Here is a 24,427-nt window from a genome sequence, read left to right as displayed (position 1 = left end):
ACACCCTTGACTGTTGGTAGAAAATGGGTAATGAACAGCAGTGTCCTGTGTCAAAGTCAATGCACCGTTAATACATTTGTAAAATTGGAAGCTGATCTGTTATGTGAGCTGGACATCAAAAACACTGCAGAAACATTTGTCCTTGAGAAGAAGAGATATGATTTTTGATGCAAATTGTGTCAGCTAGGTACAAAGAATTACAGGCAGTGAGCTTAATGTCTCCTCACTGTAGCCTGGTTGAAAGCGTACACACATTAGACAGCACAGTAACGTGTCACTGAACAGGCTGCATCATTTGTAGACCTTCTTGCTCTAGGAATTTTGTAATCTAGATTATGGCACTACAGAAACAGAGGGGCCTCAACCATATCGTCTGAAGATGTAGAAGCTCATTCATTGTGATTTTGGGGAGGTGTCTAGCTGGCTGGAGGACACTTAATAGGCTGTCTGATGTGGCTGGCCACATCAAACAGCTCCTGAGTCACAGAGATGAGGATCGATGCACAACACAGGCACCGGTTTCTCTGTGTGTATTGATCTGCACCAAAATGGCTTTTGGTCGTGGAGCCACATACACATACATCACTGACACCAAGGTGAGGTTATCTGGCTTCACTGTCACTGAGAGAACTGAAATGTACGACTATAAGTGGGGTACACATACACACTTACTCACGTACATACTCACTCACACATACTCGGGTTTGGCCGTTTTGTAACTGTAAAGAAAAGTAAGAGGCTCCTTTTTTTTTTTTTTTTTTTTTAGAGATGCAGCTCTGTAACCATGTGGCTGAATGTATCTTAGTGGTGCTTATTGAAATTCAAGGCAGACTTTGTATAAATTGCGTTAGGAAGACTTCAGCCAGGCAGGCCTTGTAGGGTGGGGTGGGGAGATGACAGAGGGAGGTGTGAGGAGAGAAAACACACACGGTAGTGTTGACAGATATGAAAGTGTGACTGGAGGAAAGTATACATCATGGGATCTCAGTGCTCATTGTTGACTGGTGTTACCTGAAAATTAACAAGAGGAAATGCTTTATTACCTGTCATCTTAGTGCCTTTTTTATTTAAAATAATAATAATAATAATGATAATAATAATACTTCTGAAGCAGAATGCCTCATCGCTTCTTGCATGTATATGTAATATACAACTGTAAGTGCCATTCAATGATGTGCCAATGTGCTTTTGTTTTGACTTGAGAAAAACGGCATCTAACACACTCTTAGGGAATGACTTATATAGCCTTATACTGTACCTAAGACAAACAAAAAAACTGTAGGTTGGTCACAGAAAGATCATAGACTTCAAGTAAAGGTTTTTGGCATTGAAATCCCACTTTGTAATCTGACTTCTTACTTTAGACTTTTTTTCTTTTTAAGTGGTATAACAACATCATGCTACTTCTGCCTTTGCTAATAAGAGTCATTATTGGACAAACAGCCATTGCTGTCATATTCCTGGTGAGGACAGCGTCCTAATTTCCGAACAGAAATGTTGAATATTGGCACAAACTAAAAGCTATTGAAAGATGAAAATATTATCAGCCTTAAAAAATCTTAATCGCTTGCTGCTGGGAATAAAGATATATATTCAGCTTTTCCTTTATGTCTTGGCATTTCCCTGATTCTGGGACTGAGGTCAAGACAAACTTCTGATTCCCCATGGCTGCATCACTGAACCAAAGATATCAAACACAACTGCAAAGGTCAGATTCAGACTGAAGAATGAAAAAAAAAAATAAGAAAGATGGATAACCATTCAGCATTTCCTACAGGGAACATAGGGCACTGATGCAGGGAGCATGCTGTAAAAATGCTGACAATAAAATATGATAAAGAAAATCTGGGTGGTTGTCTGAAGTCAGAGAGATGGCCTCATTTTATGCCGATAATAAACAGAATGACAAACGCAAGCAGAGAAGAACCATTTTTGTCAGCATTTTCTGCCTCATTAGGGTTTCCTTTAGGCTTCTGATAGACTTTTAGCTCACAAACTTAGAAACAAACATGCGAACAGATTTAATACCAGTCCATAGGCTCAAATGCAAACAGACAGCAGGTTTACTGGCATATATCAGATGATGTCAAACTGCACAGTGAATACAGATCAAATGTTACTAAAGCAGATTTAAAATTAAATTCATGCCATTACGTCTGCTAACTGCGCTATTTCTTTTATTAAAAGCTATCCTAGAATACTGTTCCTGGGTGGATGTCTTAGGTGTTTGATTATAATGACCTTTCATTACATCAGAAGTTTGATATACTCATTTATAGCCAGTTTATGCTGTAAAACGTATGAAGACTCTACAGGAAAAAAGTCAACTGTATTGGTCTATTTTAATGGTATCTATTAATTTTTTTCTGCAGTATATTACATTAAGTAATTACCAACCTGTCTACAGAAGTTTTCAAATGTCAGCGCCAGAGCCTGCCATTCTCATGCAGGATTTAAGTTACTGTGACACAGGAAATTCACAGGAAACAATGCGTTCATGTACTTCAATCTTACTGTTTGTAATTTGATCTCATTGACAGAGACTTCTGTGTTCACACTCCTACAGCCATATCAGAAACGAGTCATACTGAATATTACTGCTAATGCAAACATAATTTCTAGCTGCTGCTTCACATTAAAAGCAGGTGTCTGGTGAACCACAGAATACCTTTCATTATGTAGCAGCAACAAGATACAGGTAGTTTTCACCGTTCTGTTCATACAAATACCTCTGTATCTGTAATGCTAAAGAAATTTTAATCATCTTGTGGTAGAAATTCATCATTGCATTACTGTAACACCCAAACGCACCCAAAGTGTACATGTAATAAGTTCTTGGAAGCACTGTCTATTTGGCTTCACCCTATGAGCTACTGCAGGACACTACAAAGCACCTGCATAAAGTCCCAGACCCTCTATAGCTTCATACACCTCTCTCAAAGAAGCTTGAATTCCTATCATGTCACCCTCATTTGTTTCTCCACTATCTCATTTCCTTTACTGAACAACTAACCAGCTGCTGACCATACATGGATGCAGTGAGAGGGACAGCTCCTGATCCTGTAAGCCTTGCTCTGGGTTCACCACATACTGATGGGATTGCTCACTCTACCTCCAGACCTGATGGCTTCTTCTGCCCTAAAATCTCTCCTTCACCCTCCCTCCACACTGACCCTCTATACTCTGCCTCTGAGTCTTCTCCTGTGTGCACAGACATCATCCCTGTCTGACTCACCTTCATACGTTCACTCTTCAGAGTACTAACCTTTTAGCTCTCCCCTTCACTCATTTTGGGAACTGTGCACCATTTTAGAAACAGCCCAACCACTATGTTACCTTTTATAATTTCAGTTAACAGAAAACCAATGGCTGCTTGTTTCTTTTACTGCATAAGTAAGCAATACAGTTATGTTATACTATCCACTCTGCTACTCTGAGTTTGTACTTGTTTTTCTTGTTTTGTTTTGTTTTCATTCACTAATTAATTCATATTGCTTCTAATGCCGCTTTATCACAGTTAAGCTCCCATCAGTAAAACATTCTACCAAAAAAACTAGGAATGATGCTCTTTGAGTCTCTTAAAGGCTTTTATTTGAACCATCTGTGGCAAAAGTATTAAGTTTAATTGGCAATTACTGACAGGGATGAAAAAACATGGCAAAGTGTACAAGTGATTAGACACAGTGAATTAACATGACTCTGTTATCATTTATTATGGTATTGGTGCTTTGGAAATGTAAATTATACTGAACTGAATAACAGGCAAATGTGGAGGAAAGAAAAGGGGTCTGTATTAACAGGAAGTTAAAGAAAATCAGAGAACAGGGACACTTCTTACTAAAACATGATCAAATATACAAAACGATTAGGACTAATGATCTGTGTGTAACTTGTCTTCACAATTAGTCTTTAGCTCTATTCAAATAAAAAACTAGCACACCATACTTCAGCCCTGATACAAATAGCCTAGTTGTTGCAGAGCTTTTCTATTGGATTGGATTAGAAAATTCAGAACACACAGGAAATACTGGATCATACTTAACTATAAACACCATCATGAATCACGTAATTTATCAGTAAGTGATTACATTGCGTGATGTTGTTATACATGTTATATCACTGATTTCAGTACATTTAGTTTAAAGCTTTGTTTGTAGCAGTTGGAAATACCAACGCCAGTCTGAGCTAAACACACTAAACAGATATAAATCTACATTACATTATGCAACACAGACAGTTGTTTAAATAAAAGTCAAAGCTGCTTTCCTTTCTGGAAGAGAAGACTACGCTACCTGTGCCATGATGTGCCAACTCTGCTATCTCTAGTAAGACCACCCAGCTATCCTCAGCTGTTCAGTTGGTGGAGCTCCAATTAACAGTGAGTGTCTTGTTGTTAATGCTATGTGCTGTTCACTGGTTCCTACTAGTGCCTACAAAACTTTGTACCTGTTTGCTCAGGAAAATGTTTTTTCTTTTTTTTTGTATTAGGTTTAACTACATAAACTCTCAAATTCACTCCTTTACGCATACAAGCCAGTGATTCCATTCAAAAATCCTAACACTGAAGCATACAGTGATGTCAGTGACAAAATACAGTTGGTGTTTTGCACTCTGGGAGGAGGAAAAACTTGCAGGTTTATTTTCTGGCAGCCTTATTATTCATTCCAGCTCAGCTTAATGAATGATAAGGCTGACAAGTGATGATTTCCAGGTTTCAGTGCATGCCTTACATGATGAGTCAGTAGCAGCCACATATAAACACAGGAGGAATTAAAGAATCTATTTAACAAAGTGAAAGAACACTGATTAGCCAACCACTCATGTTTATGTTACTCTACTTGAGAACATCTTCCCTTGAAATCTTTCATTTCCTAAAACCTTCCTCTAAACTAAGAGGGATTCTAATTTCACTCTTAACCCTTCAATCCAAACCTCATGCACTCTGTCTACAAAAACAACATCTGAACTCCTGGAAATGGCAGGGTATTTTTTAAGATCCATTCAGATAAATCATCCATAACACCAATGTCAACAAACTCTAAACAGTAACAGAATATGACCAACTACCTAAGCAATAAACATCCAAAAACCAATAAGCAAATATGTTATGCAGTCTACATCCAAAACAGCACAAATGTGAAGGAAAAACTTACAAAATTGAGAAGTAAAGCACAGGAAACCACACAGCTATAGAAAACATTAATTCTCATGATGTCAATAAATAGTTCAAAACAAACATAAAAGCCATAATGTAAATTTTTAAAAATGAGAATTTCACACAATTAATTAGATTGCAACATGTAATCTGAACCTTGTGCGTGAATATCTGAAAAACTTCCTATATCTGGGATATAATACACATATATTCACACAGTACAGACACACCCAGCAAAGCAGTGAGAACCAAGGACATAGATGTGTGCTGGTGGAGAGGAAGCAGTGCCTGTTCTGCTGTGTTATTATTGCTTTTATAAATAGTAACAGTGGGACAAGTTGTCCTCCAGAAGTGCCCCCCCCACCCCAGCCACGAAAAATCCAGCTGGGGGCAGAGGACTGGTGGGAAACCAGGGCCTGGGATGACCCTCTATCTGTCCCCTAGCCCCAGGGCCCCAAATCATCCAACCCAGTTTTAGTGCAGTGTGGTCTTGTGGAATATAGATCAGAGTGTGTCAACATAGTGAACACATGCTTTATACATGGAAGGCCTGAAAAGAACTGGCAAGTGTGAAAGTAATGGGTGTGGTGGTTGTGATTAGCAATCGCATTTGTTGTACTTTTTTTTTAATTTCTAGTGTGCTCAGGTCAAGTCATTTTCAGCTTGAATCATGTTGACTGGTAATATTAGAATGCACAGCCATGAGCCATAATTTTAGCTGTTTTGTCATAACCAAGCCATGATGTATGAAAGGGGACTAAAACTGTTTTATGCACCCTAACCCTTCAGGTTTTTACCTGTCTTCCTCTCTGACAAGAATGATATACTCACAAGAATGATATACTGTGCATTAGTATTTTTCTGCATACGCACACATGTATTTATACAGCAAAAACAAAGCACAGCAGCAATTTGCACCTGTAAGAAAGTGTTTTTTTGTTTTTTTTTGCATCTTCTAGTCTTTTTGTTATTGTGAAGGCATTTTTCCCTGCAGCATGATAGGACTATTTACCTTGTTTGTCTTGAGGGTTATAAAACTTGCTAACAAGTTGAAACTAACACTGCATAATTACCATCTCGCACTGAGCAACACTGCATGCACAGTGTAAGAGCTTCGCTTTTATAGAAAGTATTACACTTGTATTACACTTGTGAATTGGGAGCAGATACCAAACAGAGAGTAAATAGGTAAATGCAAGTACACTATAGCTGAAGTTCTAGCATATAGTGGGACAGCTTTCTTCTGCATATCAGTGAATGGATTTCTAGTGCCAATAACTTCGATTAGCAAACATTTAAGATATGTCTTGTTAACTCAAAGTGAATTTATGTGTGTATCCTGTGCATTTGTGTGAGTTTGTGAGTGTGTGTGTGTGTGTATTTGTATGAAGGTACAGAAAGACATGTTTCCAAGGAAAAGAGCCACAAGGGAGATGAAAAGACACAAAATCCTTGTAAGAAAGCAGCGAGGTGTTAGTGTGAGCTGCCAAGTCCTCCTCTACACCTGATATTAACAAAAATCTCTAAGCAGAATTGAGTCTACAAGGGATATAATGCAATGCTACTATGTGTAGCTGTATGTCACAAAAATATCTGTATCCGTATTTATCCTAGAAGTTGTTGTAGGCCGCTTAATTTTTTGCACAAAATTCTTTTCCTGTCATTTATACTCCTCATATGTTTGCTGCCAACAAAGTAAGAGAATATTTTAACTATGTAACTTAATTAATAGAATAATAAAACTATTTGTATTTGAACCCCATGTTAAATAAATAAATAAAATAAAAACAACAAAAAAAAGTCTAAACTGGGGGAGTATTACCAAAAAGAAATGTGAATGTTTTTCATATCTGTTCAGGTCACATTATCTCAGCTTATCCAAATAATATATTTGTATTTAGGCACGATCCTAGTGTCTATTTTGGATTTCTCTCCTTTTCATAGTTTTTTTTTTTTCTTGAAGTTATTTCTAAGTATATATTTTTTTAACCTGTCTGACTGCTCTGGTCATTTTATTGTCCTTTTGGACTGTCATAGTTAAATCGCTCTGTTTGCAGATCTCAGCAGTAAATTGTTCTTATAATAAATAAAAATAACAGACAAAATCCTTTTCCTTAAATGTCAGGTAGAAAGGGATTCCATGTTGGTTTCAAAACAGATTTCCATAACAGAGCGGCTAAAGGAAAATGGGTTAGGGTGGAAGCGCAGAGGTGAACGAGCTCCATGCGTCTGTCTAATATGAGGATTATGGGTGCACTTATAATGACAGTGGATAATGAAGTGGATGAGCAGAGCACGTGGAAGGCTGGAGTTTTAGACCTGGTGACAACACTGGCCGAGTTATCTGAGTGGAGCGGATTTCATCCCCACTCGGCTTAACCTCTCGGCTGATCTGAACGGTTTGTGTGTATGTGTGCACGCATCCTCACATTCACTGGGATTACCAGGCCAGTGAGGTGTAATTATAGTCAGTGAATGGCATTACCTTAAAACACTGCAGGACTTTTCCAGACACAGAGACAATAATCTTTTCAATGGTTCATGACTACACTGTCTTCTCTCACTATACCTTGCCTCTTAATTGGGGCAGCCGCGGCGCAGCAAGTTAAGAGTACTGCTTTGGACTTCGGACAGGTCTGAGATCGGAAGGTCGTGGGTTCGATCCCTTGACCAAGCGCAAAAAAATGGATACGGTGGTGGTGAAGGAGACGCTGCCTCTGCGACCATGGTTATGGTGCCCCTGAGCTAGGCACCGATCCACCCCCAGCTCCCTGGGTGCCTCACTAGGCAGCCCCCTGCCCCAGCATCTCTAGTGCATGTGCATACTTGTGTGCGTGTTTCGTTCACTTGGTGTGGGTAAAATGCAGAGAGTAATTTCCCTACATTTTTCTCCTTGTCAGTGTGAAACAGCCCCAGCCTCTGAAACTTTATTTACTACCAAACTACATCATGTCCATTTTGAATGAAAGGTCATTTCTGTCTTGAAATACCAGTCTAATACGCTTGTCACATCCTCACAGAGAGAATGAGAGCAACATTTACAGCCCTTACCACACACAGAGGAGTGAGGACTCTGCAAATGTGACTGAGCTTCTCTGATGAAGACTTCCAGGCACTGACCAAGTGAAGTGAAGAGGGATGACAGAGTGAAAGAAAGAGGAGGGGGGACTATAATGGGAGGGGGGAGGTGTAGAGTGCGTGCAAGGAAGTGCCAGGCTAAGCTGTGCTCTTTCTCTGGCTCTGTGTTTACAGCCATACATGGGCAGTATATGAAAGCAAGCATGTATACAGAACAAGGACACAAACACAGACTGTCAATAAATGGAATGTAACACACACACCATCCTCCAGCCTTTGTAGGTCTGTAAAAACCTCAACATCTCTCCACCTCCCCCTCCTGCTGCAGCACACCTTGCATTATTGTCAGAGAAATGGGTGGGGGGGGCTGGGAAGGACAAGAGGAATGAAGGGGGGATGGGCAAATGAAGGGCAAGAGGAGGAAGGAAAGGTAGACTGTAGCTCTTTTCAGGAATTTGTAACTGACTTCATCTATCTGTAAAAGTGTTGGGCCTTTAAACATACTGTAGCTCTCTGTTGTTATATTTGCATGCTTCATAATGGCTGTATTTAGACATTACAGAACCAATAAGGCATGGAAGCACTAAACTAAGCTGCATTGATGATAAGGTCTTAATGTTTTTATCGTATTTTTATTTGGTATTTTGCCTGTATTTCATAGTCACAGTAGAGATACAGACAGAAAACAGGTATAGAGAGGGAAGCCCCTTTGAAACATAAACCCCTTTATGAGTCCATTCATCTGATGGCAATTTAACAGCAGTTTGTCTCATATCTGTTAAAGTCATGACTGTAATCTTGCTGCTGTAACTAGTGATATTTCTCTACCACTTCCAACATGACACAGGTCTGGATTGAATGAATGAAGGCTGCAGCAGTGAAACATGCAGAGAAAGGGAGAGAGAGGTGTTTGACTTTTAAGCTCTTATCTTAAAACATGTCTACAAAACACAGTAACTGCAGTTACAGCACTGCACATGCTGTTAAAAATGACATCTCACAACAACAACCACATCTCACAATCACCAATCATCAATCAGTAATGCAGCAAGACAGTTTTCCTCCTCCTCCTCCTCCTCATAACATGCGCTCTCTCTCTCACCAGGTAAAAGTAATTTTGTTCTGAATGACAAAAAATCAACACTTCAAGAAACACATGAAGCCAACAATGCTTTTACGTTATTTCTGAAAAGGGCGAGAGAGAGGGGGGGTATGATGTACAACAAAGCTCCCTGGTCAGAATAAATCAAGGTCCAGCGCAGCAGTCATTTGCTATGACTTTTTAAGAATGCCCAAAACTTCCTCTTCAGTTTAAACCTTAAAAAATGCATATGTGAAAGCCATGTACCTACAGTATGAGAATTCATCACATGTGAAATGCTGTCTCACACGATATTTAATATGAAAATTAAGGTTCACATATGTGAAATATCAGTATATGTATTAAATCTATCACAAGTGAAATAGAGTTCCCCATGACAATGTCCTGAGAAATTTGTATCACTTGTAGAAATGTTCCGTGGTGTAAAGGATAGGATACAGAATTCAGAATTCTGATGCTTTTGTTATATTTTGTTATGTAAAAGGACAATGAAGATGTTAGATTGGGTTTGTCATTTCATTCTAATGTTTCTGTACATGGATCAAGCTAGGAACCTCCTTCAACATTCTAAAATGGACAGTTCTTAAGTTTCAACCTTTTTTTTTGCATTGTCTGAGTTTTTTCTTCTTTTTGACACCTCACCTTGAGGGGAAAGGTGAAAGAAAATCTTTGTAGACATAACCAGATTCCCCTCTAGCGTAACAATTTACAATTGTCTCTGTCACACTGTTTGTGGCTGATGAAACTGGTTTCTTTCAACTTAAGGCATGACAGTTTAGTGATAAACTACAAACTTTTTAAGAAGGCCAAACAAGACATGCAGTTAATTTTTCTCTGTGCATTTAAACTGGTGTGGTTGCAGTACATCAGTGTGATGGCATTAATTTCAGGCTTGCATCATGTTGGAAGTGTTTTTAGGTCCAACTTTGAAAGACTGCCATCTCAACTACAGACAAATGACTCAACTCTTTATTCAAACATGAGACAGAAATGCATATTTACTGCATATAAAAAAGTGCATGTGTCCGGAAAAAACTGGGGGAATGAAATGGGATAATATAAGTAGAAGGTACACACAGAGGAGTAGGAAGAGTTAATCACCAAAACCAAAAAGGTGGTGAGGTGGGGGGTGACAGTCTACTCCTGCAAACAACTCTGCTGTTTTCTTAATTTCCATTCACCTTGTTCATCCTCCTTCATCTATTCTGTGCCCTTGTTTTTCACCTGCAGTGTCTTTGTCTGCTTTAAGTAGCTGTGTCCTCATTCAAACCTCGGTGAGCTCTTTGCGCCTGCTGATTAATCAGACACCATCTTATTACCGGGTCTACTTCTAACGCAAATGAAATTACTTCTCTGACGTGAACTAATGGATATATTCGCCTTATTATTACTGTGATATCAAATGACAGATCAGAGAAACATGGTGTCAAACCTGTGTTTGGGGGCCCAAGATGCTGTGATGGTCTTATGGCGCATTCAGATTTGACGAAATCATTATGACATCAACAGTGTAAGCTCTTCCAGAGCCACCAAGGAAATTATACAAGTGTTTACACCTGATGACAAGTAAACTGACCCTCATGCGTAAAAGTAGTGCAGTTCAGTCCACATTTGCAAACCAAACATTGTCAAGCCAAGCTTATCAATTTTGTGATATTGAGCAAAAAATATAAGGCACATTAATAACTAATCACCAAACAATAGACAGCCATTAGTGCAAGATACTCACTCCTCAGAAATGTCTGTGACTCTTCGCTCACTCAGTAAGGGTCAGCAACTTAAGGTGTGATCTTCTTGAGTCTGACAGGGCCGGGGTCTTATCTTACATACCAGACATTCTCAAACTCTGTCTGTTTTCTGTTTTTAGACAGGACACCAGAGATCAAATATTTAGGAGAAGAACCTAGAGCTCTGTGGATGCCCGATTCAATTCATAAATAGGGTTCTCAAATAAGCCGGTTTGCGACATGTCAGTCCACTCTAAACCCATTAATTTGCAAAGTCTCTGCTTGGACTGAAACTGAAAGTAACCTCCTGTCATCCTGCTTCTGTAATTTATTTTTTTTTCTGCAGTCTGCAGTCACCTTTCATGAAAGGGCAAATGGTAAAGTCATCTAATCTCACCTGCTTGCCTGACATCTTTTTGAAGTTAGAAGTGGGAGGACTGCATTTGGTAAATTTTTGTAGAAGACAAAAATCACACCCTTTTTATGCAGTGATTCGCCAAGTGTGTAAAGGTGTGGGGCAAAATTTTAATTTCTTTCTCAAGCTCTCTTTTTTTGGTGCTTTTACAGTTAAACATCAGAATGTGTTTTGGAAGAGGCTTTCTCAAAGCATAAAACTGTGTTCATTTGTAAGACTAACTGCACCTCAGATACAACAGCAGGCTTATCACCCCACCTTTGACTGTAGCCATTTGCGACAGGTTTAAACCCTTTGCCTTTAGATGTAGTCAAACATCACTACACAAAAACTAGTTTGTTTCAAGCCCACGTTGGTCTTATAATTCAATGTAGATTTGTCTGCTGTGAACAGAATGGCTGACTATTATGGAAAGTCTATGGGTTCACTTTGGGGTTGGACTATTGGGCTGGGCTGGTGGGCCTAAGTTACAAAGCTACAAAGCTATGATAAGAGAAGAACAGCCTATCCAATGAGTTTGCAGAGAAGGTAAAATAGATTGAGCAGGGACAGGGAGAGCGCATTACTGACATGTTGAGAAAGAATGGAACAGAAGCTGCCCATATGTCTGACAGAAAGCAAAAACATTCAGAAGCTGAGAGTTGTACTGACATCGATCTGTACTTCTTGAGAAATTAGTCACGTCAGCTGTCCCGATACAAAGAGCGAACCAGAGTTCAAGGTCTATCAATACTGTTGTAACTGAAGAAGCAGGAATTGGAACTGAAACAGGGTCTGGAGGGCCAGGCAGCCAAGGACAAAAAAGATAAACAGGGAGAGACATGGACAAATTCTGACAAACAGATGGAATCTGCAAAGAGATGTAGACAGACTGAAAGGAGACGTGGACAGCAACTACAAGGGGACGGAAGGCAATGGGAGCCAAAAAACTTACTAAGCATCAACCAGAAGTTTACTTCTGACAAAGGAGGTAGCTCAGGGGCTGAGACAAAATTCTGGTAGTGGAAGAGCTAAAAATTTGCTTGATAGCACTGAAGAGGACAGCGAATGTAAATATCACAAAGAGAAGACATTCAATAATGCAAAAAGAGGCACAGGGATGAAAGGTATAGCATCTAGAAAGAATAGTTGGCAGGGCCAGTGGAGTTCATCACCAAACTACAACGTGGAGATATTGTAACATGTATTATAATTACGTTTTATAATATGCTGCAGATCAGACAGAAAGTAGCAGGGAGGCTCATGAGAGAGAGGTTCATGCTGTGTCACATATGGTCCAGAATTCTGCCAAACCACTGCCATTTTCATAATTATCTGTTTATCAGAAACTCTATGCCTAGATACCTACTACTCTCTACGAAAGGAACAGCTCTAATAAAACCTGTAGATGGTTTTCTGTGAATTGTGGAGTAACAGGGACACTGTTTCGAGAAACAGGTGATTTTTTGATGCTGATGATTTTTTAAAATTCCATTTTTCAATGTTGTGAGCAGCAAAACATCATTCTATTCACCTCGGTGGTATTGGGATAGAGGCAGATAGAACCTCAGACAGAACCTGGAAAAATCTGAGAAAAGGGACAGTGACAAAGAAGAAGCCTTTATGTCTGTTCCAAGTTGGATGTGACTGCGCAAAAGGGCCATCTGATCTGAAGTGATGCAGTGGCAGCTATAGACATTTGTCAACCTGTAATTTAATTGCCAGCCTCCTTCCATCTTCCCAAACACCCCCGGTCCTGTCTGTCCTATCTCTCTGCCTGCCTGTCAGTCAATACCAGTATGAGCAGGCAGAGTGCAGGCTGCTGTACCATCAAGCCTTGCGTCAAACCTGCGCACCCTGCTCTGCCCTTCCCAGTGGCATAGAAGCAACAGCAAGTGGAAGCGAGAGTGATGGATGCAATGGAGAGTCACAGAAAGAGAGAGTTTCAGTCTCAGTTCCTCCCAGCCCGGGGGGGTCGGCATGCCTCGCCATCAGAGGAAATCTATTTAAAGGAGTAAGACTTCTCACTATCCACACGCCAATGAGAGAGCTAAGACAGGGAGGCAATCTTTTCTTCCTCCTCTCCTCTTTCTCCGACAAAGACAAAGAAATAATTTTAGCTTTCTGCGTAGTTGTGGTGTGGCCAAGCCAGCCACTGGGAGGTGGTTGATTACATACTGTGTGTTAAATTAAGTGTTTTAATGCTGCATTAGATATTTGGAGACTGTTATATGCGCCTCTAAGTAAATGAAGAAGCAAACAAAAGGCCATAAACTGAAAAACAGAAAGTCCATTAAGTGAAAATATAGTATTAGTCTAAAGGCGTTATCTACTGTCCAGTAAATGGTATTTTATCTAGTACAAAGCTGTGTGACTTAACCTTGAAAAAAAAAAAAAAATTCAATTCAAAATTCTAATTTAACTTAGAACTCTGATTATCTTATGAGGACTGGAACCACGGGACAGTAATCAAAGCTGGGAATGCTTCTGTTCATAATGATATACTAACCGATGGACAGTACTTATTGTTTTTGCATTAATACAAATCTCTTCGATAATTTTCTATCTAACAACAACTATTAATGCTGTAAAACAAATTGAGAATGAATTACACATTACAACAGAAAAAGATGAACATTACGTTCGTTATAAAGCAGCCACAAAAACTATACAAAACACTGTACTCAAGAACAAAAACTGCAAGAAAGACAAATAAGAAACACGCAGAGAAAGAGAAACAGATAAAAAGTTTTAAGGCTATCATATAAAATATGTATCATAAGGCTAATATATAAAAATGCAGGGCATCTAGAATACATCTACTTTTAAAACTACAGACTTGAACTTCAGAGCCACCCAGTGTGGGGCTATGTTCTAAGAACCGTGTCAGTGCTTGAAGACTAAGAATCTGCTGCCACACTAGCAGCTCTGCAAGGCTGTGCTAAATGCTAACATCAGCATGCTAGGATGCTCACACTGACAATATTAACATGAAGCAGGTTTTTTTTGGTGTTAGCATGCTGAAATTAGCTAATTAGGACTTAACACAAAGTTCACCTGAGGCTAATGGGAATTTCATTATTTTTGTAGGTATTTGGTCATAAACCAAAGTAAGAGAATTTGATGTGACCAGATGATGGCATGAGATGTAAAATTAAGGGACCACCAAAGTGATTACACTTCATCCTGAGGACACATAATGTCTGTATAAAACGTTCCTGACAATCCATCCAATAGTTGTCAACATATTTCAATCTGAACCAAGATGGTGGGCTCACTGACTGCTAAATGAACATTGCCATCCCTGGAGCCATGTCACCAGTGTGGCTGGTGTCTGGCTGGATGTGGCTGACATGATGACCACTAATGGAACATGAACTAACGTATGTCTTCTTTGGTTATTTTCATTCATTTGAAAAGTCCTGAAAGCCCTCCAAATTAAACAACAAAATCTCTCCACAATGATTTCTGATCTGCCGTCCATATCAGCAGAACAACATAATTTGCTGTGCCTTCCAAAACTGTTACCATTAACTGTAGCTAAAATGTATTTTCTTTTATGATCTTAAATCACTATGGTTCAGGTTTGGTTAGATTTACAAATAACAACTTGGTTAGGTTTAGGGAACGATTGTGGTTTGGGGTAAAATTAGTGCTTTTATAAGGTAAGGAGACCTTCACAGCCATGGTTACAATAATGTGGTTGAGGTTAAAGAATAATCATACTCATGGTTAAAAGAAACTAATGTAGACTCTTGGTTGGAAGAAGAAATATCCAATGTCTTGTTGACTCATCTATCTACCCCGACCTCCTCTTTCTGAGGACCTTGTTGCACCAGAACAATATCACTCTGCTTTCCCCTTTGTTTCCATGTCTATGACAGAGGGCTTTGTTAAGAACTGATGTTGGTGTGTTCCTTGTGACAACAGTCTCCTAGAGCTGACTTGCTTTAGATTTCTTGAAGACGACCTTGCTGAGGCCTGGTACTCACTATCTCGCATTCAGAGCTTAAGAACCTTTTTGGATGAAAGGCAAAACATGCAGTCCAGGTAAATTTGCATTACTACCGATACAGACAAATTCTGGCAACTGATTATTTACTTATTATCACCGTTTGTATTTATCAAACTAAAGTAAGAGTCTTACCCCATTTACAAAAACTGTACCAGATACAAGAAATTGCTTTATATTATATACCCCTTGTTTTTATAGTGCCTCAGAATAGGGGGCACTGCAGCACCCTCAGCATGCCCACTACCCGTGCCTATGATGGAAAACTGCTTTCAAAATAAGTCTTTACCAGTTAAAAATAAATAGGACTGCTTAATGATAAGGTAGATGTTTTGACACACTGCATTTACTCCAACAGTTTGCCCACAGATTAATGGCAAACAATTCACTTTCCATTACAGCAATGGACACTACATATCACTGCTGTACTCCATGGTCACAACCTAGCACAAGTGTTGTCAAAATGTACTAACATTTGTCACAACACAACCAGAGAAGAGGGAAGGATCTTTAAGAAGTGCACGGGACAACAATATTAGTCATAAATCAAAGACATTATGAAATGACATGTCTCATCCTTGTGCTGCAATAATTTACTTCCATCAAATTACTCATAATTATGAAAAGAAAAAACAAACACACCAATATTTCAGTTTTAATTTATGGTTCAATTTATGTTAATTGAAAGAAAAATCACTAGAGGCTATTGATTTGTGGAAAAACCTCTCACTTTGTTTGCTACATGACATCATGTGCCACTAAACACCAACCGCCACAGCGCTCCATCTCTTTATGAAGCACACCATGCTCCTCTGACATGACGTAATGGCCTGATTGGAGGCAACAATGCTATTAAGTAGAGTTAATTGCTCCCATCACTTTAGATCATCCTTCTGTTTTGATGCTTGGGTTCACTGCAGGGAAGACTTCAGATGTGCCTTATAACGATCATCTTTAGAGTGATGTGTCCAGACTGTCAAGGGTTGAAATTCAACAACATCCAGTTTGGAACCTGAATCCTTCTGAATCCTTCTGGGGGGTGGCTGTGGCGCAGCAAGTTAAGCGTGCGGCTTTGGACCGCCCAGAGATCGGAGGGTCGCCGATTCGATTCCTCGACCAAGCACAATGGATATGCACAATGGTTATGGGTGGTGGTGAAGGAGACCATGGCCATGGTGCCACTGAGCAAGGCACCGATCTACCCCAGCTCCCTGGGCTCCCCCAGCTACAGCGTCTCTAGTGCTGTGGCCTGTGGTACTTGTGTTTCGTTCACTTGATGTAGGTAAAATGCAGAGAGTAATTTCCCCAGCTTGAGGGATAAATAAAGTATAAAACTTAACTCATCTGATCTAGTTAACTTTTAGCATCTGCAAGTATTTGAAGTTATAAAATATCAATAATCTGCAATTATCTTTAAGCTGTGAGAAAGCAGAAACAGTTTTAAGTGTCTGATTAATGATCACAACCTGTAGCTCCAACCTGAAAATGAGATGAGATGAGAAGGAGAATATATGAAATATTGTTTATAAGTATGTGTCTGACACATTAAATAACACCTATAGCCAAGCTACCTGATCCAAATACTGGAGGTCCTGATTCACAAATATTGAATATTTAACTGGGACTATCAGAGATTCTGCTGAGAGTTAACATCATGACACAAACAGCCCATGGTTTCTCACAGTCCACTTGTGGCACTTGTGGAGTGTGACAATGAAGTTTTTTTTTTCCTTACAATCTTTGGCTGAGTACCAACACCAGATTACAGAGAGCACATTACCCAGACGATATTTAGAAGACTTTGTGCTACAGCCGATATTCTGTATTTTGCTGCCGGCTATGTTGGTCAATTTAACCAGTAAAAACAACTATCCACACAAGAAAAACTGCTAACTACCAAAATATTTTCAATATTGATCTCTGATCTTTGATTGTACAAAAAATAAAAAGAGCGAGGTTCACAAAGAAGCATCAGAGCATAATGAGTCTGGGTATATTCCAAAGTGGTGACCAGTGTGGAAACATTTTTTCAATGTATCTGTCCTTAGTGAAAGTGAAGTCTAGGATTGTTCATTTAGTACTAAGCTGTACCTAAAACCCATCCTTTGTACAAGTCTGCCCACATTCTTTCAGGTTGTAAAACTCTCCCCAGAGTTGTTGTAAGGAAATAAGGATTATACCTTGTGGTCATTTAAAACAGACGTCCCCTAAAGTGAAATGACATCTGTAACTGTTGATCTGGAAAGACCTTAGCTAACCTGGGAGTGAACCCCAGTTAATTGTCCTGAGTGCTTACAGTAGGTGTGCTAACAGATCTTTCCTAGAATGAACTGTTTATCTAAAACTGCTGATCTGGAAATATCTTAGATGGCCTGGGAGTGAACCCCATTTGGTTGTCCTGTTTACATTTGGTGTGACCATAAGACATCCTTTATTGTCTCTCATGCTGGGAAAGATATTTATGGCATACTGACTACAGGTATAAAGGATCGTGCTGGACAGCACTCTTGAGACAACACTGCAGAACACACTGTGAACTGTATGTCTTGTCTCCATGCTGCATGACATTAAAAGACTTGATTCACAACACCCGGTCTGAGTTTCCTTTTGCAGGATTAGACCCTCACATTGTTTTCACACCAGACTGAAAATAAGACCTCAATACAATCCATAAGACTGTTTTACTAGGGCTGCATGATGGCAGCAGGTGGTTGTAGAGCTTGGCTATTTGCTACTGAGTTGATGACTGAACTTTTATCATCTTGATACAAGGCAGTGTGACCATGGCAACCAAAGAAACCTGTGGAAAGGAAAAAAATTCAGGAGCTCATTTTGAGAGTATCTGAGTTACCTGAATTATATACCTCTTTAACAGCAGCAAATAAACTTCTCTGATTGACAAAGTTTTTCTTTGGTCATGTCCTACCAATGTAGACCAATGCTGAGCTAAAGTAAGGGATTAGATGTCAAGCCAGCGGATAAAACTAAAGAAATAATTGCAGTAGCTCTAGTCTTTGTTTCCACTGCCCCATCTCGACTGAGTTACTTCAGCAGAGGTAGAACATGAAGACGCCTTAGGCTGAATGGCTGTTCCACAGCGACCTATTTCCCAGAGAGCCCTGTGCCTCCCATGTTTTTGTGATGGATGCTTTCAGACATCTTTCCCTCCTCCCTTTTCTGTTTCTTGCCACACAGATGAGGACAGTTGTATGCGCACACACTCTGGATCTGTTCTTCCAGGCTTGGTCTCGGCCCCTCATTTACAATGAAGAGAAATCTTAAAACCGTTGTATACAAAGACATTTTAGATAATAGTGTGCTTCAACTCTGTGTCAGCAGTTTGTGTTTGCTTCCTTTTTCAAAATGACAACTGTCCTATGCACAAAGATAGATCCATTAAGAAACAGTTTTCCCACAGAGCCCTAACCTAAACTCCATCTAACACTTTGGTGAGGAAGTGTTAGAAAGACCGACCCAGGACTTATCAACAAATCTCAACGATGGACCTCATTAATGTTCTTGTTTCTGAACAGGAGAAAATCTATGCAGGCAGGTTATAACATCTGATGAAACGTCATAAACTGAAGAAAGAGGGTTGCTATAGCAGCAGTATATCACATATGGGTGAAATGTTCAGGTGTCCACATACTTTGTTTGGCTGTCCTCACACTTTTGGCCAGATAGTGTGTCTGAAAGTGAGCATTTAGTGTGAGTGTGACTGTAAACAATGGCCATTCATGTTGTATGTTGACCAGAGGTGGGAGAAACAGAGAAGAAGTTCTGTTAATGATTTCGCAGCTCCTTCTTGTTGCCAACAGAATTAATTAATCTTTACTACTCTATTTACATTATATATTAGTTGGTGCCCATTTGAATTCAACATAGGACACTAGGATTAACAACAAAGATCTAAAATACAAAAAGGCAATTGTCTTTACTGTGAGCACATGAATGATAAAGAACAACACTGAAATAGCACAGAAAAAAAAATCATTCTGCAGCATGACAATGACGCAAAACATACAACCACAGACATGAAGCACTGTCTTCGGTTACAAGAACTAGCACTCCCACAACAGATGGTCTGGCCCCCACAGAGCCCTGATCTCAACATCACCGAGTCAGTCTGGGATTACATGAAGATACAGAAGCAACTGAGACAGCCCAAATCCACAGAAGAACTGTGGCAAGTTCTCCAAAATGCTTGGTACAACCAAGTACCTTGAAACACTGCAAACAAGTGAATCTGTGCTGTTTTCAAAGCAAATGGTGGTTACACGAGTGAGCTCCTATCTGTCACATGAGGTCAGTGCTGTACAGGAGACAGACATCCTCCTGTCACTTTGCCAGCATTAAATGGAGAGACCGCTCCGGCTCCTTCTAAAAGAAAAAAGAAATCCTCCAACATAAATCAGATTAAACTTCTCTTCTAATCTCCATCAGTGGAAATCTCAACCCTAAACTCCCCACCACTCCATCCCCTGTCTGTCAAGGGCAAAAACAACACAGTCCAGTGCTGCTGATAAGCCAAAGTTTTAGGACATCATGTCTGATTTGTAAACTTTCCTGTACTGGAGTTAATAAATCATTAAACACCTTTACTGATCACCTGGTATGTTGTAGTTCCTTCCTAAAAGAACTTCTTTGGCGCACAAGATGTAATCTGTTTTATGTTTCCTGTTGAACATACAAAATTGTATACACATTAACTGTGTACTGATAGTGTACTGGGCTATTCCTGACTGTTTTCAGGTTAGTACCAAGTTCAGTCTGTCCTTGGTTCCAACAGTTTCCTTCAGTTCATTACTGTATGAAACTAAGGGTACATGAGTATTAGAAATATAAGAGCAGTGACTCAGCAGCCTCCTATCTGCAATAGTTATGACTGTCACTCTGATATAATCAGCAATGTTGATAATTCAGAACACTCAGTCAAGACCGATCAACATTACCGTCACGGCACAGTCCTGAGTATTCAGGTCAAATTTCAAAGTGGACAGTTGTTGTCAACATTGTCCTAGACCAATGTGCTGGACAGATGGACCAACTGACTGATCAGCCATGACATCCTTAAACCCCATTGCTACTGGGGCAAATGTGATGAATTGGAAGATTACTAACAACACTGATTAAAAAAAATACAGCTTTAGGTACAAGTATTTTGACGAACAAGTCTTCCAAACTGAATGGTAAAAATATCTTGTTGTAACTGCCTTCAAAACTGTACTGGCTGGGCAGTATTTATTTATGAGGCTTTTCTGTTCCACCACTATGAGTGAGGTTTAGTTAAGTTTAGGCGCTTAAAGGCCAGAGTCTGCTTTGAGCGAAGTGTTTGTTGGATCATCTCAGAGTATCTAAAAAGTCGCCTGCAACACTTTTCCGAGAATGGAATTATGGGGGCTGTGACATTTTTGTATTTTTTGTATCATTTGGAATGAGGGACGGCACGGTGGTGCAGTGGTTAGCCTCACAGCAAGAGGGTTCCAGGTTCGAACCCCGGTCTGGGCTCTTCTGTGTGGAGTTTGCATGTTCTCCCTGTGCCTGCGTGGGTTCACTCTGGGTACTCCGGCTTCCTCCCGCAATCACAAAAACATGAACGGGTTAGGTTAATTGGCTACTCTAAATTGCCTGTGAGTGTGTGTGTGTGTGTGGTGTCTGTCTTTGTGTATCTGCCCTGCAATTGACTGGCAAAGCGGTAGAAAATAGATGGATTGATGGATTTGGAATGGGTGTAGAGACTTTTGCCTTTAGACAGGGTTGAATGACACATTGTTCAAATGAATTTGCTTCAAGCATGAAGAACCTTTAAAACTACTTCAATAGGGTTTTGGATTGGGGTGTGCCCGATTCATAGATTAATCGTGACGTCAACTTGACGATTCAGCATCGATTCATAATTGTTCAAAAATCGATTCTTTTAATAACGGAACAAAAGTGCAGCAGTTGGAATGGAAAAAAAGTTGCGTGTGCCCCCCGGACATATTAGGAGACGGACCTCAGTCCAAGAGATGACGGCGTGTATCACAGCGTACAATTCACTCGTCAGGTTTAAAAGCAGCAGTGTGGAGACATTAAGGTTTTTATGAACATGAAGACAAAAAGGGCCTTGACAAAACCTACTCTGTATCTAAAGCATGTAAAACAAAAATTAAGTACAATGGCAACACAACAAATATGAGGCAACACCTCGCCCATTACATTTTCTAAATACTGGGAAATTGCTTAAGTTGAAAAATGGCACCTTCTATGTTTTCATTTAATAATAAAGAAAAGATAGAGATGAACGTGTTTTACTTCAATGAAGTGATATTTAAAAATATACATTATTTTACAAGTAACTACAGAGTGAGAAAATAAACATTCTATATGGGAAAAAAGATTAACTGAGATGTATCGATAGTCTGTGAATTGTCGAATCGTAGCACTGTGAATCGTAATCAAATCGAATCGTGAGGTGACTTAGATGGTACACCCCTACTTTCGGAGGGATCATGATACTGGTTAAAAGACACCAGCAGTCAACCTGTGTTGACTTTTAGAGACAGGATGTGAACAGTGGTCACATGCTTTGTGTTAACCCAGTCATCCACTCTGATCTCCTCCCCCTGAGGTTTTTTGCTGCTATAACGGCATGCTTCTGTCTTTGTTTCTGACAGAGCATAGTCATCACTGACTTGAAAGGCCACAGGAGGTTGCTTGCCAAAAAAAACAAAAAAAAAAACAAAAACATTTGAGCAACGGACTAGTGATGTTGTATATTGGTGAGGACAGTTTCTATCCTTGTCCCATCACTACTCGGACAGAACATCAGTTCTGTGTTATGTGCCCACATCTGTGTTTGTGAGTGCTCATGTGAGAGACTGAGACTGCTGCTGCCTAGAAAAAAATGAGAAAGAAGACATAGGATTCAGTCAAGGACACAGCCATATGTGTACAATTTTACTGTATGCGATAACACACATTTCATTACATGTACTGCAATCTTGTAAGTGTGTGTAATCTATGCACATACAACAGTATGCCAACACATATGCTTGTCCACCTCCAAATGAGCAACAAACACTTGCTAATGTTCCAATGGGAATGCAGTGCTATATTCAACCCTCCTCCCACTCTACTCTACATCTTCACCCTCATCCCCCTCCTCTCTGAAATGTACACAACCCATCCTTTACAAGTACAAACTACAGCTTAACACACAAACACACAGCCTGACTGACAAAGCTGCAACAACAACAACTGAGAGTCATGATAAAGCTAATGTGGTGCCATTTCAACGAGGCAGATCCTGGCTAAATGCCACAGTGTTATGAGCTAATATGTCTACCCTCCACTGATTTTGCTGCTGCCAGCTTTGCATTTCACAGCTGTAAAAAGTCCTGAGCTGAAGGCCAGTTTCTCCTCTATTCTTCCTGGGCCTTCATCAGAGCGCTGCAGCAAAAACAGTCTCATGACAGCAACAGAAAAATAAAGAAAAAAATGTTTATATTTCTCCAGTTAAGGTACTGAAAAAAAGAAAAAAAAAGTGTTATGCGGCTGTTCTGGTAGCCTTGGGGTTTCAGACACTGACCATGTAATGCTCTGATGCCTTTGTTGCATGTTATTTATTCTATGTCTCTCCTGTTGTCTCAGTATGGTCACTTTAAAACAACCACGCAAAAAATAAAGAAATGATACCTAGCCCTAGCGCTGAGAGCTGAGGAGGGCAGTCACATTCCTTATATGCCACCTGAGGGCCATCATGAGTACAACCAAACAAGCACATATAAACACACCATATGAAACTGCGCTGTGAAAGGCAAAGCTGTTGATATTTTCAGGCTCTTTCTGCATGACTAGAAAGCAGAATAACCAGCCCACCCAAACACATCAACAACCCTGTCAGCGGGTGTCACATGACTAGCTGGCATGACACACACACACACACATACACACACACACACGGACACTACACATCCAATCTAACCCTGAATAACACACTATCCTCATGGCATCGTGTCAATCTAGTGGTGTGCATGTATGGTCACATACAGTGAAGTTTATGGATCCATGTCCATAAAAAAGGAGACTTTATATTTGCAAGTTGCAAATTATACATTGAAAATTAGTGATTTTGAGGCAGATTTGCACAAACCTGCATTCTGCGTGCAGGGCACTTACCTGTGGTGGAGTGCAGGCTCTCCAAGCTCCAATAGCGAGACAGGACCCCCCTCAAAGTGCCGCCTAAGCTACCTCCTCCTCCACCTCCACCCATACATCCACCCACCCCAAGACCTCCATCAACCATGCTGTCCACCCCTCCGCCTGTCGGGCTCCCTCCGTCCGAGTCAGACCCCGGCGATAGTCCTGAGCTGCCGCTGCTGCCACAGCTGCCCCCTGGCAGGGGCACGCCCCCCTCCGAGCCCTGTTGGGTTCGCATCCCAATCTGGACGCACGACAACAATGGAGGGAAATGGAGGTGGACAGTGAAGAAGTAAGTGGAAATGAAGAGGAGGCGAAGTGGCTGAGCAGGTGGTTTATTCCTCCGGTAGGGAGAGAGCACAGAGAAGGAGGAGAAGGAGGAGGAAGAGGAGGAGGTGGCCTCCTGGCTGATATCTGCTGCACTATTCGCTGAGGTAAGCTTCAGCTGTCAACTTGCTGCTTCCTCCTTCCATGCACAGAACAGGAGAGCTGTAACAGTGCTCCTCTCCTCCCTTCATCTCTCTGCTCTGGATAGCCTCTCATTCAGTGGCTGCCTCCTCCCTCTTTACTCCTGTTTCTCTGGGTCTCTCTACCCATTTGCACACTGCTTCATTTCCTCACATTAACTCACACAGTCAATTTCTTTCTCTCTCTCTCTCTCTCTCTCTCTCTCTCTCTCTCTCTCTCTCTCTCTCTCTCTCTCTCTCTCACTAGGCTGACATCAGTGGGGGTCCTGTAGGGGGATTTCTGCAGATCGACCACGTCACTTGCCTGCTAG

At 40.4% G+C, this 24,427-nt stretch overlaps 1 protein-coding gene across 4 annotated transcripts in view; it reads right to left on the bottom strand.

Annotated features, from left to right (window-relative positions):
- The window catches only part of arhgef4 (Rho guanine nucleotide exchange factor (GEF) 4), a 137,411-nt gene that overhangs the window by 34,605 nt on the left and 78,379 nt on the right, over nucleotides 1-24,427 (bottom strand). Inside the window, exon 1 of one of the 4 annotated variants that reach the window (XM_041065520.1) lies at nucleotides 23,629-24,197. The exons of the other annotated variants lie outside the window; for them this stretch is intronic. Coding sequence (XP_040921454.1) covers nucleotides 23,629-23,887 — 259 coding nt within the window. The 5' untranslated portion in view covers nucleotides 23,888-24,197. Of the gene's footprint in view, nucleotides 1-23,628; nucleotides 24,198-24,427 lie in introns of those variants that run through there. 4 annotated transcript variants of the gene reach the window in all.

This window comes from Toxotes jaculatrix, chromosome 20 (assembly GCF_017976425.1).
Source record: "Toxotes jaculatrix isolate fToxJac2 chromosome 20, fToxJac2.pri, whole genome shotgun sequence".
Classification (NCBI taxonomy): domain Eukaryota; kingdom Metazoa; phylum Chordata; class Actinopteri; family Toxotidae; genus Toxotes; species Toxotes jaculatrix.
This window is presented reverse-complemented; position numbering and strand designations above follow the sequence as displayed.